The following is a 19,850-nucleotide window of genomic DNA, read 5'->3' as shown; positions in this document are numbered from 1 at the left end:
AGAAGGTTCTGCCTGTACTCTAGTGACGGTCGTACGCGCTCTAAGTGGGCTGCTTCTGTGTTGGCAGCGTTGTGTAGCGCTTTGCATTGGATCTGTGATTGCGCTTTCTTTGTAAGAGACTCTGTGGCTGGTCAGACTCGTTGCTGGAAGTTAATCGCCAGTAGTGTTGGGCAGGTGGAAGTTAGTCGCAAGCAGTGACGGATATACTGTTTGGCAGCTGGAGGTGAACAGCCAGCAGTGATGGATGTTAGATGTGAGAAGTTAGCATTGATGGAGGGTAGAGGTCTGAAGTGTTAGCGTAGGTTAACGATCTGTACATGTTCGACTTGGAGACTGAATATTATGCGTGAATATATACCTTCGTACTAGATGTCAATGACGAATTATATTCGTGTCTGAACTGGATGTCACATTATTAAGGTACAAAATACGTTATTTGGTTTGCAACAAAATCTTTCCTTTGCTAACCACATGCCTATTAGTATTTATTGGCTTTAGTAGTTAGAATCTTTCATTTCAAATGGTTCAAATGGCTCTAAGCACTATGGGACTGTCCGCAGCTCGTAGTCGTGCGGTAGCGTTCCCGCTTCCCACGCCCGGGTTCCCGGGTTCGATTCCCGGCGGGGTCAGGGATTTTCTCTGCCTCGTGATGACTGGGTGTTGTGTGATGTCCTTAGGTTGGTTACGTTTAAGTAGTTCTAAGTTCTAGGAGACTGATGACCATAGCTGTTAAGTCCCATAGTGCTCAGAGCCATTTGAACCATTTGAACTATGGGACTTCACATCTGATGTCATCAGTCCCCTAGACTTAGAACTACTTAAACCTAGCTAACCTAAGGACATCACACACCTCCATGCCCGAGGCAGGATTTGAACCTGCGATCGTAGAAATAGCACGGTTGCGGTCTGAAGCGCCTAGAACCGCCCGGCCACAGCGGCTGGCAATCTTTCATTTAGCTGGCAGTATTGACGCTCGCTGTATTGCAGCAGTTCGCGTAATGAAGATTTTTGTGAGGTAAGTGCTTAATGAAATGTATAGGTTACTGTTCAAATTGTTCAAATGGCTCTGAGCACTATGGGACTTAATTGCTGTGGCCATCAGTCCCCTAGAACTTAGAACTACTTAAACCTAACTAACCTAAGTACATCACACACATCCATGCCCGAGGCATAATTCGAACCTGCGACCGTAGCGGTCGCGCGGTTCCAGACTGTAGCGCCTAGAACCGCTCGGCCACACCGGCCGGCTAGGAGGAGGAGGAAATTAGTGTTTAACGTCCCGTCGACAACGAGGTCATTAGAGACGGAGCGCAAGCTCGGGTGAGGGAAGGATGGGGAAGGAAATCAGCCGTGCCCTTTCAAAGGAACCATCCCGGCATTTGCCTGAAGCGATTTAGGGAAATCACGGGAAACCTAAATCAGGATGGCCGGAGACGGGATTGAACCGTCGTCCTCCCGAATGCCGGCCGCCTAGGTTACTGTTAGGAATTCTTTTTAGTCAGGGCCATTCTTTTGAATTAATTATTATTTGAAGTGAGGTTTTCTTTTTCTTGGCCGGCCGTTGTGGCCGAGCGGTTCTAGGCGCTACAGTTTGGAACCGCGCTACCATTATGGTCGCAGGTTCGAATCCTGCCTCGGGCGTGGATGTGTGTGATGTCCTTAGGTTAATTAGTTTTAAGTAGCTCTAAGTTCTAGGGCACTGATGACCTCAGCAGTTAAATCCCACAGTGCTCAGAGCCACTTGAACCATTTTTCTTTCTTTTTCTTGAGCAGTCAGATTGCGTTGCGCTGTGATATTGTGAGCCTCAGTCATTCAGCAATTTAAGTACAGACACACCCATTTAAATAAAGACGTTTCAGCGCGTACGACGTAGAGATGGTGAGTGCTGACTCGTAGAACGCATTCGTCCAAGACAGTGTGTCCCCACCCCACGCCTTACGGCCTGGGGAGCGACAAACTACAATTCTCGTTTACGTTTGGTGTTTCTGGAGGGGATGCTAACCAGCTCTCATTACCAGCAGAATGATGTTAGACCTGTTTTTTTTTCTTCATTCTTGCAACGGAAAGGTGATGTGTTGTTCCAGCAGGAGAGCGCTTCCCAAGACTGCCTGTGAAACTTAGCGTTCTCTCCGAGACGTGCAGCAACTTCTCTGACCAGCAGACTCTACAGATTTGCTTCCAATCGAGCACTTGTTGGATATGATGGGACGGAAACTGACTTGTACGACTCGGAAGCCAACAAGTCTTACAGTATTACGTGAACAGGCATGGAATAACGTATCCCAGAACAGCATTAGCCATCTGTGCGACCGACTGGATGCCAGAGGCAGCGCCTGCATTGCCGCCCCTGCGGGCTACACCACGGACTAGTATGGAAGTTTATCACGGGTCGATATCCCATACGTCAGAACAGATTGTGCTGTAAAGCATGAGCCAGACAATAAGGGATTTTACTTTATTATATGAGCACCCAAACGGTAACTTCATTTTTTCATTGCGGCCAAGCCACGGCCGGCAGTGTTAGCTGCCTGTAAATTCTTTCGTCCCACGGTCTAGTAACAGGAAGTCAGCACCGACGAAGGGCACCTTGATCACGCGCCTCTCTCATGTGCTTACGAGGTAACGCCGCCCCAGGCGTCGCTTAGCAGGCAACGCTCTGGAAAGTTCCATGCCGCCCGCACGGTTTTCTCGGTTCTGACCAATCAGGGCGGAGGAAGCCGCGTGGTGCGTCGCATATACCCGGCCGCCCGTCGCCGGGCTCGCTCTCTTGTATTCTTGCTCACCCGCGAGTCGGATGCGCGCCCTGTAGCATTGAACATCTCCCGCTTCTCCCGGTGCTGCGGCACTGTGGACTTAGTTTTGGCAGACAACAACTTTCGGTAGCTTCGCGAACAATGTTCGCCAAATTGTAAGCTCTGGCTCACCCTCACCTCCCTAGGCATATGTAGCCCCTTTTCAACATGCTTTAGCCAATAAATGGCCTTTCTCTAAAAATTACACTATTATTCCATAACGCCCACCGCCTGCCCATACCCGCCATCCTGTACAGTGCTATTAAATCTGTGCATTTCATGTACTCCATATACACTCTTGCAACAATAAATCTCGAAACTTAAAATCTGGAAACCCCTGAAAGGGTGTACTAATTTTTTTTACCAGCAGATTTTGGTGCAGTCAGTTTCGATGAAGGTGGCGACAGAACTAGTTACCGGAGTACGCGCCGCTCTGGCTCCGGGCTGGAGGAGTTAGGAGGAGATACTGCGACAGAAGGGGAGTCGTCTGAGCGTCGGAGCGGCCAGCAAAGACAGCCGCAGCCCAGGCTAATGAGCCACAGGCAGCCGCAGGCAGCCGCCTCCTCGCTGTCGGCTAAATACGGCATTCAGCGCAGGCGAGTCATTAATAAGTAAGCGGTTATCAGCCGGCTCAATGAGAGCTCATTCCGGGGCGCTTCAGACGAGCCGAGCTCGTCCTCGTAAGGGCGAGATGCCGCCGCTGTCCTCGCAGCGACGCAGTGTCCCAGCGTCTTGGGCAACTTCGCTCTACTTGTGACGACCATCAGCCGCAGAGCGGCCAGAGGGCAGCCATTCGCTAATGCATGCGGAACTCTGGGGAAGTATTATATGAAACAGTGGTGACTTCAAGTCCCTACATCTCACACTGACTGTGATTTGGGACGCTGAGACACTAGGCAATGTCAGTCCAAGGCTTCGTTTATTAAATCCTGTATGACACGTCGTCAAAAGTATGACAACACGAAATAGTGATAAGTTGTAGTATGAAAATAAGAATGTTTGTCATTTACGTCACTAAGTCAATATTATCATAAATAAACTGGAACGCATAACTTAAGGGGGGTAGGACGTCAAACGTCAAACAGGCAGACTTGCACCAGGAGAGGCACCACACGAGATTTTAATTTCCAATGTCTATACTCTCAAAAATAAATTCATGAAACTTTATCAGCATGACCAGAAAGGATGCTGGCTTCACGCTCATAGCTGTGGAAGTTCAAAAACATAACAAAATAAATTTTGTTTACATGCAAAATTTCATCATTTTTTCACTTAGTGTTGGGTACATTTGTTGCTATGGGTACACTTTGCTTCATAAGTAATAGATTCTTCGATAAATTTTGCACAGCACACAAACCATACTTACACGTGTATGAAATTATAGAATTCATTTAATTTATGAAAAAATGAATGAGCTGTCACATTTTAAACTTCATCTTTGTAAAAAAATTCAAATTTTATAGTTGATTATTTTGCCAGCCGTTGTGGCCGAGGGGTTGTAGGTGCTTAAGCCCGGACCCGCTCTGCTGCTACGGTCGCAGGTTAGAACACTGCCTCGGGCATGGATGTGTGTGATACCCTTAGTTAGGCTTAAGTAGTTCTAAGTCTAGGGGACTGATGACCTCAGACTTTGTCCCCCATAGTGCTTCGAGCCATTTGAACCATCTTTGAGTTGAACATCTCAGTTTTTTTTAATAGATTTGGAAGATTCTAGAGTTCAGACACCTGTATGTATGGATTGTGTGCTGTGCAAAATTCATCATAGAATCTCTCTTACTTACGAAGAAAAGTATACCTACAGGAACAAATGCAGCCAACAGTAAGCGAAAAAATGATGAAATTTCACATGTAAACAAAATTTCTTTTCTTATGTTTTTGAACTACCACCACTGTGAGTGTGAATCCTGAATCGTTCCTGCTCATACTGACAAAGTTTGATGAATTTATTTGTAAAATTGTACACAGTGGAAATTAAAAGGTCTTATGGCGTCTCTCCTGCTGCAAGTCGGCCCGTTCGACGTCCTACACCCCCTTAAAGACGAAAGTACCTTTCACACGATGTATCGTTGCCAAGTGACATAGCCCATGCATAGAAATGACTGTTATTACAGAAGGCAACTGAAAGAAATACGTACTGAGACGAACATAAATGACACTTTTGCCCTAAGACAATTTTTACATTGAAGGCACCGGGAACCATAATGGTACCTCAACGTTACTAATGATGGGACTTGGTTATTAACGGGTTATGTGATCATCACAAATGGTCACATATACTCTGAAACGTGCTCTAATGTTAGCCACAAGACTGGCAAGGCGCTCTTGTGACAGGAGCTTCCATTTCTCCACCAGCGGGGTTGAGAATTACTGGATGGCCGTTTGTGCCCGTGAAAGTGCTGCAGTGCGTCACTTCAACGGATCACACGTGCTCGATTGGAATTTAAGTCGGGGCAAGAGCAGGTCATTCCATTCGCCGAATATCCTCTGGTTCCAAGAACTGCTACACCTGGGCTGTTCTCTTTGGTCGCGCATTATCACCCATATACTGTAAATGAGGCCAGAGCTAAACTCACCCCCGGAAAGATGCACGCGAGGAAGGAGTACACTGTCGCAACAACGTTGGGTGAAAAGTGTAAGGCATTCAAAGAAGGGGAAGTCAGTACGTTGGTGCAAATTTATGCCTCCCCACACCATAACGCCTAGACTACCAAAACGATTATGTCCGAGAATGTTCCTGGGTGCATAACGTGTTTCCGACGTATCGCAGCACATCCACACGCGCCACAGACCAGCCATCAGTTTTCATCAGCGCCAGTGGAGGAGTGGAGTGCCCTGTCATAAGAGTTAATTACCAACCTAGAGACCAGCATGACAGCACGTCATAGAGCGCGCATTACCGTCCGTGGTAAGGCACAGCCTGTAAAGAACCATGTCCCAACCTCTGTAATGTCCAGGCGACTATCACAAATCGAGGTGGCTTCAGTGTACTTATTGTCTTTCAGTAAAAGTGCAATTTCTATTTGTCTCATTTCGAGTTTTTTTTCTGTATATTTCTGTACTATACTGCAGTAGTTCTTTGTGTATATCGTCCAAGCTTCGACGAGCTATGTTATTTGACAGTAGCGCATCATGCGCAAGTTACTTTAATCCCAAATTTTTGCACACAAGGGTACGTTTCTAGGGGAACAGCTGTACAACAATTCACACTGTGTTGGTGGAAGTGGATGGCAACAAGCACTATCATATGACACATCGCTTAGCGGAAGCAGGGGCTTCCAGTTTCGTCAAATTAGACTGAATAGGAAAGAAAATAGTGTAGTTACTTAGTGCCGTGGCTACATTCGATTCTTTATTTACTGCTGTTTCATCAGGATCTGCTCTTTTGTACCTTTATTGCACCTGGTACTGCATAACAGTACATTAGAGTTCAAACTACAATCGCGAGCTTCTTTGTAACACCACAAAATGTTTGACAAAACATGATGTCCACAATAAAACGAATTCGGTGTGTAGTCACTATCTAGTAAACATAAAAAACTAAACCCCATTTATGTTCAGATATGCTATCATCTACATCTACATATATACTCCGCTAGCTACCAAGCGGTGTGTAGCGGAGGGCACAATTCACGCCAAAGTCATATCCCACCCCTCTGTTCCAGTCGCGGATCGCGCGAGGGAAAAACGACTGTCTGAATGTCTCACGTCTCAGTACGAACTCTTATTTCCCTTATCTTTGAATGATGATCATTACGCGATTTGAAAGTTGGTGGTAATAATATATGCTCTACATCCTCGGTGAAGATTGGATTTCGGAATTTAGAGAGCAGCCCCTTGTGCTCAGCGCGTCGTCTATCTGCCAGTGTGCCCCACTTCAAACTTTCTATGAGATTTGTAACGCTCTCGCGATGGCTGAATGTAGCAGTCACGAATCTTGCCGCTCTTCTTTGGACCATCTTAATCTCTTAAATCAGACCCAACTGGCATGGGTCCCATACAGACGAACAATACTGTAAGACTGGACGAATTAACGTATTGTACGCTGTTTCCTTTGTTGAAGGATTGCATAGCTTCAGGATTCTACCAATAAACCGCAATCTAGAGTTCGCCTTACCCGTTACTTGTGTAATCTGATCATTCCATTTGAGATCATTTCGAATAGTCACAGCCAAATACTTGGCTGATGTTACCACTTCCAAAACTGATCATTTACTTTGTACTCATACGTTAACGGGGATTTTCGCCTTATTATACGCAATAGATTACTCTTACTAATATTGAGAGATAACTGCCAGTCATTACACCACGCATTTATTTTCTGCAAATCCTCACTGATTTGCTCACAACTTTCGTGTGATACTACTTTCCTGTAGACTACAGCATCATCGACAGACAGTCTAAGGCCGCTGTCAATAGCAGCAACCAGATCGTTTATGTAAATAGTAAACAGCAGAGGACCTATTATGCTGCCCTTGGGCACATCTGAAGTTACTCTTGTTTCTGTTGAAGTTACCCCGTTCGGGACGACATACTGCTCCCTGTCTGTTAGAAAACTTTCTATCCAACCGCATATGTCATTGGATAGATCGTACGCGCGCACTTTTTGCAACAAGCGACAGTGCGGAACTGAGTCGAACGCCTTTCGAAAGTCGAGAAATGTGGCATCAACCTGGTAGCCGGTATCTAGAGCCTGTTGTATATCATGCACAAAGAGGGCCAGCTGTGTCTCGCATGACCGCTGTTTCCTAAAACCGTGCTGGTTTCTGCAGATGAGCTGCTCAGAGTTCAGAAAGGTCATTATGTCTGAACACAAGTATGTTCCATGATTCTACAACAAACCGATGTCAGTGAAATTGGCCGGTAATTATGCGCATCCGATTTTCTACCCTTTTCATAGATTGCTATGACCTTGGCCTTCTTCCAAACTGCAACGGAATGGCGTAACAGACAGCATGAATGTGTTGTTCCGGTATCTGCAAGTCCGGGATGAGTCCGCATGCGCGACTCATTTCAGGTGCCCTAACGGAAAGGAGTCTGAAGTGCTGAGGTCCGGCAACCAGACGCCTCATGCGACTCGACCACCATGACCGATCCGTCATCGAGGATAGACGTTGCCTCGATGGCTCCGCACGGTAATCCGAAAGCAAGCTGGAGCACCATCAAGTACCATCCACAGCACCGTTACTACCACCAGAGGGATTTCTTCTAGCAGGGGAGACAGACTCACCCGCAGGAAGTGCAGATGTGGCTCGCCTGTGAGGCCTTGTGGGAAGATGACTGGTTCCACGAAGCGAAAGTAGAGATGAGACAACCGACCGGTTAAAACCGATTCCGGTATTTTAATTCTGACAAGGGAACCTCCCCATCGCAGCCCCCTCAGATCCAGTTATAAGTAGGCACAGTGGATAGGCCTTGAAAAACTGAACACAGATCAATGGAGAAAACAAGAAGAAGTTGTGTGTAACTATGAAAAAATAAGCAAAATATACAAACTGAGTAGTCCATGCGCAAGATAGGCAGCCTCAAAGACAATGTGAACTCAGGAGCGCTGTGGTCCCGTGGTTAGCCTGAGCAGCTGCGGAACAAGAGATCCTTGGTTCAAGTCTCCCCCCGAGTGAAAAATTTATTTTCGCAAAGTTATGGTCTGTCCGTTCGTTCATCGACGTTTCTGTTCACTATAATAAGTTTAGTGTCTGTGTTTTGCGACCGCACCGCAAAACCGTGCGATTAGTAGACGAAAGGACGTGCCTCTCCAATGGGAACCGAAAACATTTGATCGCAAGGTCATAGGTCAACCAATTCCTCCACAGGAAAACACGTCTGATATATTCTATACGACACTGGTGACGGCATGTGCGTCACATGACAGGAATATGTTGTCGACCCACCTAACTTGTACACTTGGCGAATGGGTAAAAAGATTCTTCTACCACGCTCGATTTAGGTTTTCTTGTGGATGTGATAATCATTGCCAAAAAAGTGATGAAAACATAAGAGTTTGTCACATAAACTGCAACAAATGAATGCAACAGTTTCACAGTCGCACAGTTTTCCCTGTGCTCTGTCAAAACATATGTTTTTAACGTTTTCAAATTTTTCCTGCGTGGACCGTCAAATCCTGCATACGTCCAAGCAAATCTGAACATGTTCTGGAATTTTGGAGAAAGAAAGTTGATTATATAAAAATTAAACTTCTCAATCTAGCGAAGATTTGAACTAAAGACCTCTCACTCCGCAGTTGCTTACGCTAACCACGAGACCACGGCGCTCCTCAGCTCCGCGTTTCTTTGATGTAGCCTTCTTTATCATGGACTACTCACTTTGTATATTTTGCTTATTTTTTCATAGTTCCACATAACTTCTTCCTGTTTTCTCCATTGATCTGTGTTCAGTTTTTCAAGGCCTATCCACTATGCCAACGTATAACTAAATCTGAGGGGGGTGCGATGGGGAGGTTCCCTTGTGAATAACACATATTTTTCGGTATTGGTTTGGTATCGGTTATAACAGATGTATTTTATTTTTTTACTAACAACCGAGTAAAAAATCGAAATGTCAATTAACCATAGCAGTCCTGTAATTTTCCGTTTTTAAGTAAACCATTTTCTTTAATATGAGTATTTTTCTTCATAACATTTCCGTTGGTCTGAAATGCTGCGTTATTGTAGAAAATGGGGAAAGTGATCAGTGCTATTTCATAACAATGCCGACGGAAACAAGTAACAAACACATGACATAGGAATTGGTGCAACATTGCTGAGGCAGTAATGCCCCATTTCTGGTAAAAAAAAAAATTAAAAAAAAGGTCTCGGTTGCGATATTCCTTATTTGTCATTAAATAATTTTAAACCGGTTGCTTTAACAGCCTGCCACGATGGATTGGGAAAATTGTTAATAATGTCCCTGTTACCGTGTATTATGGCTTAAGGTACTCTCTAATGCAGTGTGTAAGACTTGCCCCCGCCTGGTCTATATGATAGTTTCTCGCTTTCGACGCCTACCATACACTGTACTGAGGAATGGCACCAACCCTAGTCTGGAATATTTTTACGAAGAAACATAGCAATGAAGTATAATGACGAAGAAACATAGCAATGAAGTATAATGATTCCTTTGCTTCAAAAGATTAAATCTTTGTTTGCCATTTCTATGAAATAGTAAAAGAAGAAGGAAATTATGGTAACAGTAATAAACTAAAAATTTAGCAACATTTCAGTAATTAAAACTTCCGGGCTGAATTGCCGTGGTCCATATATAAAACTGCTTCTCCTTCCTGACGTTTCGTTGCCTACTGCAGGCAACATCTTCCGGGGTGAGTCGGCGACTGGCTGCTAGGCGCTGGAGGTCCCGCTTATATAGAGCGCTTAGATGGCGCCACCACTCACCACGTGCTTTCGACTTTAAAACTATCTCTGGCTAGTGCCATCTCTCTCGATTATAGGTAATCGATAGTCACTTCGTTGGTACAGAGTCGACCGCCATATCTTGTCTATAGTTTTAATCCTTCTTCTTTTTTATTAAAATTATTTTCGTGCTTGTACATCTCTATAGCTTCTCTATACATGCGGGTAAAATAATTTGAGGTCCTAGCTATCACGTTTGTCTCACTAAATTTTATTTCGTGATCACCGTCTTTGAATACGTGTTCCGCTACAGCTGATTTGTCAATTTGTCCCAATCTACAGTTCCTTTTGTGCTCCGTTAGGCGTGTACTAACACTCCTCTTAGTTGTCAGGAAGGAGAAGCACATTTATATATGGGCCACGGCAATTCAGCCCGGAAGTTTTAATTAATGAAGACGCCGGCCGTGAAAGCTTACATGTTATGATTAGCGACATTTTATTTATAGTAAACAATAAAAACAAAAAGTAGCTGGTCTCCTGCCTGTGTCTACATAATATGCTTTTCTCTGCTTGTAGCTCTTCAGAATCCATAAATTAACAAGAAAAGCCAGAGTTTTCACCCTTTAGCACTGACTAATTGTAATTCCTAAACAGTTGTATGGCCCAGGCTAGAACATTATTTTTGAGAAGAGTTTCAAAAAATTAAAAACATTAAGAGCATACTGGTAATTGTTTGCAGTATTCAACCAATCACCACTTACAGAGACAGGGAGCAAATGGTGAAACTGAGAGAGTCAAATCTTTATATCTTTGCTCGCTTTCTACTTTTACTACAGGAAATAATAGGAATAAAAATCCGAAAATAGGTTATTTCCGAAACCAGTTATTTTGAGCGGTTTTAACAGGCAGGTTAAACTGACCTGAAAAAAAAAACGATGTAACTGAAAACCGGTTGTTTGGGAGATAACCACCATCCTGAGGCGGAAGCCAGTAATACCCGCTCACATACTGAGTCTGAGCCGGTGCTGATAATTGGCTGCCACCAGATCATGGGAACGCTTCGTAGCCCATACGTGGCCACTGTGCAGATTGACGATACCGCCACTATTAATGGCAGTCTTCTCTGTGAATAGGACAGATGACGAAGATTCCACCACCGTTGAGCCCTGTGCGATGAACCAGGGACAAAATCATAGACGCCGACGCAAGTATGTAGACAATGCCCGCACACGTTGGAAGTGATACGGATAGTGGCAGCTGTGGTGGATAACGTTCCACGCAATTGTCCTTGTCGTGGCGTAGAGGCGTGCACTGTGGTTGCCCGTCCTACTCTCCCATGCGTTTGTTTGATGTGAATGTGACACCCCCCGCCCCACGACTGAATGGCCCGACCGCCACACATTGTGTTCCCATAATTGTTTGGTGGCACCTGAAGATGAAGCGTTATGCTCAGAAACTGGTCGAGCAATAAATCAAGAAATTACTGGCAACCGAAGCGCATTTTTATTGTAAAAATATATTTCTCAGTTGCGGATGTTCACCTGATGAAATATTTTGTACCGTTGCAAGCAATTTATGCTGCGGTTGTTGTCGCCCATTTGCCTGACGTTATGTAAAAATGACGTAGGTTTGTTCCTGGTAGGTATAATGGGCTATCGTACACTCATCTGTCTCACCCATTTCATCCCATTCGTCTCCTTTCTTGTTTGCTGCGGCTTAAGCCGTCGTCACACGAGACGAGGCAGCTCAAGTTGGTCGCGCGGGATTAGCCGAGCGGTCTTGGGCGCTGCAGTCATTGACTGTGCGGCTGGTCCCGGCGGAGGTTCGAGTCCTCTCTCGGGCATGGATGTGTGTGTGTGTTCGTCCTTAGTATAATTTAGTTTAAGTAGTGTGTAAGCTTAGGGACTGACGACCTTAGCAATTAAGTCCCATAAGATTTCACATACATTTGAACATTTTCAGCTAAAGTTGAGGTTGACGCGGAGCTGGACGTGAACGCGGGCGGTAAACCAAACGTCACAAGAGAGACTGCCGTCAGCGCACGGGACGAGCTGGCTAACGTGATTTGCGCTTCCAGTGCTCTCCAGGGCATCGGCTTTATTTGGTTCACCAGCAACACAGCTTTTTTTAACGAAAAGAGACGAGCGTGAAATTCCTGCGTTAACTCTATTAAAACACAAATCATCTCCGTTATACGTGCGCTATTCATGTTATGCTGTCCACATTACACATAAATACAAATTTCAATAGACATGAACGTGTAATGAGACAAGAAAGAAACATACATGTTCAGTCTGTAAGGACGTCAGTTTATAAAAGCTCACAAAATTGGACAAACTCACTCCTGACAGAGCGCATTTATTCATCTTTTTCGTTTGTAACTCTTCAATTTTTTCCCCGTTTGCAGTTAAAATTATTGACCATAGGTTCCGCCTTTTACGCAAAACACTCTTATTGTTACACAAACATGTTTCGGCACCTCTGTGCCATCATCAGTGGGTATTGTTTATTGAACAACTTTGCAGTTTTTCAGTAAACAAAAGCCACTGATGATGGCACAGAGGTGCCGAGACATGTTTGGGTAACAAGGGAAAAACAGTGTTTGGCATAAAAGACGGAACCTATATCCAATAATGAGCGCATTTATATTTACATAACATCAAATATTACACAAATTATTACTATTAATGTAATAAAAGAATAACACAGTCTTTTTGAAAACTCGAAGGTGTAAAAGAATTTGGACACAGCAGGACGCAAACCCGCTATCTACTGTTTCGTAACGTGGTGTCCGCACTAGCTATGCCACACTTCTGCAGTAACAACGTAGTGTATGTTACAGTCTTCCGAGGGCTTTAATCGCTGATGTGTTACTAATTGACATTTTAATTGTAGTAAATCTTACCGTGGTTAACACGTTTTTGATGAATCCTCCATGCGCCGTTGCTGGAGGAGGGCGTACTTTTACAACACGCGAGTTATAACACGAAAATAACTAAACACGAAAATTTTTAACCACAAATGCCGGCCGGGGTGGCTGAGCTGTTTAGGCGCTACAGTATGGAACCACTCGACCGCTACGTTTGCAGGTTCGACTCCTGCCTCGGGCATGGATGTGTGTGATGTCCTTAGGTTAGGTAGGTTTAAGTACTTCTAAGTTCTAGGGGACTGGTGACCTCAGAAGTTAAATCCCATAGTGCTTAGAGCCATTTGAGCCATTAACAACAAATATGACGTTCCCAGCCATTTTGCCACAACAAAGCAGGCCAATAATGATGCGTTCTCGATAGATTCATCGTGCTGGTACTTACGAGGTGCATTCAAGTTCTAAGGCCTCCGATTTTTTTTCTCCAGACTGGGAAGAGATAGAAACATGCGCATTGTTTTAAAATGAGGCCGCGTTCATTGTCAATATGTCCCAGAGATGGCAGCATCGTACGGCAGATGGCATTTTACCACCAGTGGCGAGAATGAGAACTGTTTTAAATACTTAAAATGGCGACGTTTTCCTTACTTGAACATCGTGCAATCATTCGTTTTCTGAATTTGCGTGGTGTGAAACCAATTGAAATTCATCGACAGTTGAAGGAGACATGTGGTGATGGAGTTGTGGATGTGTAGAAAGTGTGTTCGTGGGTGCGACAGTTTAATGAAGGCAGACCATTGTGTGACAACAAACTGAAACAACCTCGGGCTCACACAAGCCGGTCTGAAGACATGATCGAGAAAGTGGACAGAATTGTTTTGGGGGATCGCCGAATGACTGTTGAACAGATCGCCTCTAGAGTTGGCATTTCTGTGGGTTCTGTGCACACAATCCTGCATGACGACCTGAAAATGCGAAAAGTGTCATCCAGCTGGGTGCCACGAATGCTGACAGATGACCACATGGCTGCCCGTGTGACGTGTTGCCAAGCAATGTTGACGCTCGCAACGACAGCATGAATGGGACTTTCTTTTCGTCGGTTGTGGCAATGGATGAGACGTGGATGCCATTTTTCAATCCAGAAACAATGCGCCAATCAGCTCAATGGAAGCACACAGATTCACCGCCACCAAAAAAATTTCGGGTAACTGCCAGTGCTGAAAAGATGATGATGTCCATGTTCTGGGACAGTGAGGGCGTAATCCTTACCCATTGCGTTCCAAAGGGCACTATGGGAACAGGTGCATCCTACGAAAATGTTTTGAAGAACAAATTCCTTCCTGCACTGCAACAAAAACGTCCAGGAAGGGCTGCGCGAGTGCTGTTTCACCAAGACAACGCACCCGCACATCGAGCTAAGGTTACACTACAGTTTCTTCGTGATAACAACTTTTAAGTGGTTCCTCATGCTCCCTACTCACCTGACCTGGCTCCTAGTGACTTTTGGCTTTTTCCAACAATGAAAGACACTCTCCATGGCCGCACATTCACCAGCCGTGCTGCTATTGCCTCAGCGATTTTCCAGTGGTCAAAACAGACTCCTAAAGAAGCCTTCGCCGCTGCCATGGAATCATGGCGTCAGCGTTGTGAAAAATGTGTACGTCTGCAGGGCGATTACGTCGAGAAGTAACGCCAGTTTCATCGATTTCGGGTGAGTAGTTAATTAGAAAAAAAATCGGAGGCCTTAGAACTTGAATGCACCTCGTACAAGGGAATCTCCCCATCGCACCCCTCTCAGATGTAGTGATAAGATGGCCCCCTGGATAGCCATCAATGACTGAACACAGATCAAGCACGAAAACAGGAAGAAGGTGCACTGGACTGTGGATAAAAGGAAGCAAAATAGAAACAGTGAACCGTCCAAAATAAACTTCAGCAAGATCGAACGACTTTGAATGATAGCGTTGTGATCATGTTGTCACGGTATTGGACTGCAAAACGGGAAAGCCGCGTTCAAATCTCCATCGTGCCCTTTCTCTTTTTTTTCTTTTTTTTTTCTTTACAAATTTTTGACTGTCAGTCCCATCACTGTCGTGTCTTTTCTCCTTCCATAGTCTTGGCAGCTGCCATACCAAACACAGATTACAGAATATGAGTGATGTGAGAATATATCACCGTCGCAAGTAAATGTGGTGAATAGTGACAGCAGGGATGATGCCTCGTAGACCTCTCACAGAAGAGCAACAAATAAACGTCTGTAAACTATATTACTACGCCAAAACTTCCAAAAACGGAACGCAAGGTTATAACATGTGGTATTCTTGTAGAACAAATCGGAGGTACGTACGTCTGGAGGTCCCATTGTTACACGTCGCTGTGGCAAACGAACGTTACACAACAATACAGACAGAAATTTGAGTACAGTGAATAGACATGTCGATGATCGGACGGACAGCTCATAATTTTGTGAAAAAAGAAACGGTGGGGCCTAATGGAGATTCGGACTCGGAGACGGGCTACCCAATGAGTTGGCTCTGAGCACTATGGGACTTAACTGTTGTGGTCATCAGTGCCCTAGAACTTAGAACTACTTAAACCTAACTAACCTAAGGACATCACACACATCCATGCCCGAAGCAGGATTCGAACCTGCGACCGTAGCGGTGCTACCCAATGGGCCATCTTATCAATAAATCTGAGGGAGCTGCAATGAAGAGTATCCCTTGTTAGAAACAGCACATATTCGCAAAGTGCAGGTTATAACATAGCACCCACCAAATATGGGCTTCAAATGAACACTAAAAATACAGTGCATTGTTTCGCAAGTTCTGCTGGTGACACAAGGTTCGTGCTTCTTGTTGGTTCCACTTTACGTGGCACGTTGCCGCAGTATCGCAGCTGACGAAATACCTCCTCAAAGTGAAACAGCAGCAAGTGACGCCACCAAACTCGTACAGCGTCACGTCAGTGTTAGCTAACTGCTGCCTTGTAACGACGGCTTTATCCGTTCCCTGTCGACGTGAACACTGGCGTAGTCCTCTGACGCCATACCAATAACAGCAGCTTCTGACGTCCATTACCTTAGTTAGGCTTACTTAGAGCAGGCTCGCTATTAATTCTGTCGCGTCGGGAGAACATGGCGACGACAGACGACGGAGTACAGACCACGTATGCCTCGTGTCGGCCCTAAGATGTGACGCCTGCCTTCCGCGGTTGTCATAATTTCATTACCAGCTTGGGTAAGCACTGCGTTCTGTTCCGCCACTTGCAACGAATTTGCAGAATTCTCGAGCTAGATATTCTCTTACTGAAAAGTTTTTCTCCCGAATGCATTCGAAATTAATATCATTTCCTTTGTTTCTTACGCTGGCAAGGCAGTTACTCGGTCCGATAACATCTAGTCTCTCCGCTTCCTTCATCTTATGGGCTACCAGTTTCTCTTCCCCTCTCTTTAATACATTTCCAATTCAAATATATATATACTTTCACTACTAATCCGACACTATGGACTAGTGATTCCCGTAATGGAAAGGTTTTGTTGAAGAACGTATCCAAATACTTTAAAATTCTACGAACTATTTTTCGCCCGCAGCCGTCCCACCTTTGCCATACAACACGTTTTAGCAGAATTATCTGCAGTACCACGATAAGTCGGACGCTGCCACGTTCATGATGATAGGATAATTCCTATGGAGGTAAAACAATAGCTTACCTTCGTGTAGGGAATGCATCAAAAGCTAGGAATAGACAACCAGCCAACATTTACTAATGTAGTCAAGAATTGTAAACAGAAAATCAATCTGGTAGTCTTAGAAGTTAAATCTTATTATGCCAAACTGTTATTTCCCAAGCAAAATTCAAACTTTGCTAGATGTAAATTTAATCTATCGTCGAAGTGACTGCTGCGGACTAACCTTATAAAACGCAGTCTGGACAAATATTTGACGATTTGTCTCTCCAATGCTCATATTGTCTTCGGAGAGTGTCTGCAAAAAGAAACAAAAGAGTACCAATTAGTTATTTGCATAAAAACATACGTAAACGCACACATTAGTGACACAATTGAGCGCATTGTTGCACAGCAAAATCTGGCTATTATTTTTGCTCATAAAATAATTACAGTCTAGTTATATCTTTGGGCTCAGCTTATTAAAATGACATCCAGATTTTTTTTTAAATGATAGATCCAAAAACCTACCATTTGTAAGTGAATAGTTTTGACTAACAAAGCGTTGAATACGAAATTTCTCGCTTAACGAGACAGATGCACAGGTTTGTTCATTGGGTTTATACTTGTTCTGGTGGACAAAACATTTTAATGAAAGTAAACTTTCTTTTGAGTCTAGTAAATTACCAAATGTGAAACGTAACATCTGCCAATTTGCAGCTCTTAAGTGACGAGTAATCTGTTTCAGTGGACCGGCTGGTTCCAGGCCAACGCGCGATTAAGATGGAGTACGCCAAATACCAAGTCTACATCACTATGTAATACAGTGATGGTCGACTGGAACACACACGTAATGTCGACTGGAAATTTCAGCCGTAACTGTATGGTTCGTTGATTCACTTTTTGCTGCTTAAAATACTTCTAACAACCTTCTACGTTGCCATCAATTTCAGGCATAAAAAGTATCTGAATTTATGATATAGCAAGACTATCATGCAACACGCTGAGACACTTTATTCAGTTCTGTAAAATGCAACAAGTTTTAAGTAATGATTATTATAACAAAATTAGGTTTACAAACAGTTTGTTTTTATTGTCATGCTGTAACCTTCATTTATCTAAGTTGTTGGGTTATGCAGGACCCTCTGTATATCACTGTGTATTGATAGCTTATTATCTGTGGTTAAATGATGTTGCCCACCAAATCCACAGTGACATCATTCGATTGCATATTACAAGCTATAAGTATACACTACTGTACAAAGGATCTACATAAACCAACAATGTCGAAAGAAGCTAAAATAATATTAATAACAATGAAAATTATTTCTGGCTTAATTTCATTTAATGAAACACTTTTACGTTTTAAATATCTGAGTAAAGAGTACCCACTGAAGATGGCACAAAGGTGCCGACACATGTTTCGGTTTGTATGAGAATACTGTTGTTCTCACAACGCAAAAGACCATATGAGGCGATGCAGTCTATTTAGCCACTTGAAAGTTTGCAGTCATATAGTTGTGGTACACTCGCGATGAATATTCACATGAGATGAGAGGGGAACACTGATATGTCTTCCATCACCTCTCAGTATCGAATGTTACTTAACTATATTCCCGATCATATGCAACTGTCCATCTGCATGCTCGCCTAGAGCAGACAGACAACACTTACTGCCAGCAAAACAGTGTGCTATCTTATCGCTTCCGAATTACGTAGGAATAGTTTGAGGAACGCTACAATGACATGACGGTACGTGCGTCTTCTCTCTTCAAGTGCTCTAACCTCTATCCTGTTGAATACAACTGGGAAAAACTGAGTCATATCTGCATCTCTTCGATCCTACTCGAAACAAAGGTTTCATTTAAATAAGACATTTTTGACTCCCTGGTAGAATATTACTTTCACATGTTAACCTAGGATAATGAACATGAAACTCTCGCTGAGTAATGGGAGAAAGGCGATAAGTGGAAAAAAATCATATTATTAATAATTTTGGGAAAAATTATTAAAAATTATTTCGTGGTCGCTATTAAGCATGTCAGAGCTACCACCCAGTTTTGCATCCTGATGGATACAGTACCTGGAAACTGACGTTAATATGGTGGAGGTGTGGAGTCCCACAACCAGCTTTTGTCAGAATACACTTGGTGTTAGTCACTTGTTTTAATGTATTCATTCTAGACTGAAGTGTTCCCAGATGCGCCACACCACTGTTATGAACTTTATCACTGATGATTTTAAAGTATTTTAGGAAATTATTTCTGCCTTGCACAGTGGCTATAACATAATTTGAAAAATAAATTGTGTTTTTAGTTCGCTGATCAATGCTTTGATTGATAAATTGAATTCATGTGAAAGTGTGGTTATTTATTACCATTTTTTTACATCTGTCTGTTAGATATAACTTTTGCAATCAGTGACATCCCAGTGAGCTGACTTGAAACTTCGCTCAGAACTCGTTTTTTTGTCGGTCGTTGGGTATCGCTGTGGGCGCAGGTAGAAAAGGATCTCGGCTGCTTTGCTGGACTAGTATGCTGTACAGTTGGGAGCGGAATAGGTACCAGGTGGTACGTAAGTGGATGGGCATGGCTGAGCAGAGAGAGGAGGGAAGAGGAGATGGTTATTGCTTTCTTTTCTGTCTGGCTGTTTGGTACAAAGTTGGAGTTTCATTTTAAACTAATTTCCCATTTAACTACAGACTTCAAACTTTAAACATAGCTCATAACTGTATGACTTTAAACGTAAAACATAGCTCATAACTGGCTAACAAAGCAATATTAAATCACTGCAACACATGAAATGCACAACTGATGCATGAATAGTTCACCTCCTTACTATTACACTACTTACTAATTGATGTATGAATAGTTCACCACCTTACTAGTACTTATTGCATGAGTCCCACAGTTTTCGTTATAAATTTTACAAGTATTTTCATAGCTATTAAAAATGTACAGTCACAAATTCCCAAGTTACATATGTAAGGTTGGGACTCTGTATGGTGCTAGGAGATATTACTTTGTACTTTTTTGTCTGTTTTTAAAATGTGCTATATTAAAAATCCACTTTTATTTAAAAAATTATTTTCGATAGCTTTACCTAGTATGCAGTTCTTAAATCATCGTGTGAGGCTGGAAAAAACTTTTACCATTGATTTATCACTTTGTCTTCCGTTGTT

The 19,850-nt window shown here is 43.5% G+C and overlaps 1 protein-coding gene across 2 annotated transcripts in view; it reads right to left on the bottom strand.

Annotated features, from left to right (window-relative positions):
* LOC124795224 (atrial natriuretic peptide receptor 1-like) overlaps nt 1-19,850 on the bottom strand; it is a 1,189,640-nt gene that overhangs the window by 334,335 nt on the left and 835,455 nt on the right. For both annotated transcript variants that reach the window (XM_047259145.1, XM_047259146.1), the window contains exon 9: nt 16,917-16,988. In XM_047259145.1, coding sequence (XP_047115101.1) covers nt 16,917-16,988 — 72 coding nt within the window. The remainder of the gene's footprint in view (nt 1-16,916; nt 16,989-19,850) is intronic.

The sequence above is a fragment of the Schistocerca piceifrons genome, chromosome 4, assembly GCF_021461385.2.
Source record: "Schistocerca piceifrons isolate TAMUIC-IGC-003096 chromosome 4, iqSchPice1.1, whole genome shotgun sequence".
NCBI classification, from domain to species: domain Eukaryota; kingdom Metazoa; phylum Arthropoda; class Insecta; order Orthoptera; family Acrididae; genus Schistocerca; species Schistocerca piceifrons.
The sequence above is the reverse complement of the archived record's forward strand: the minus strand, read 5'-3'. Positions and strand labels throughout refer to the sequence as shown.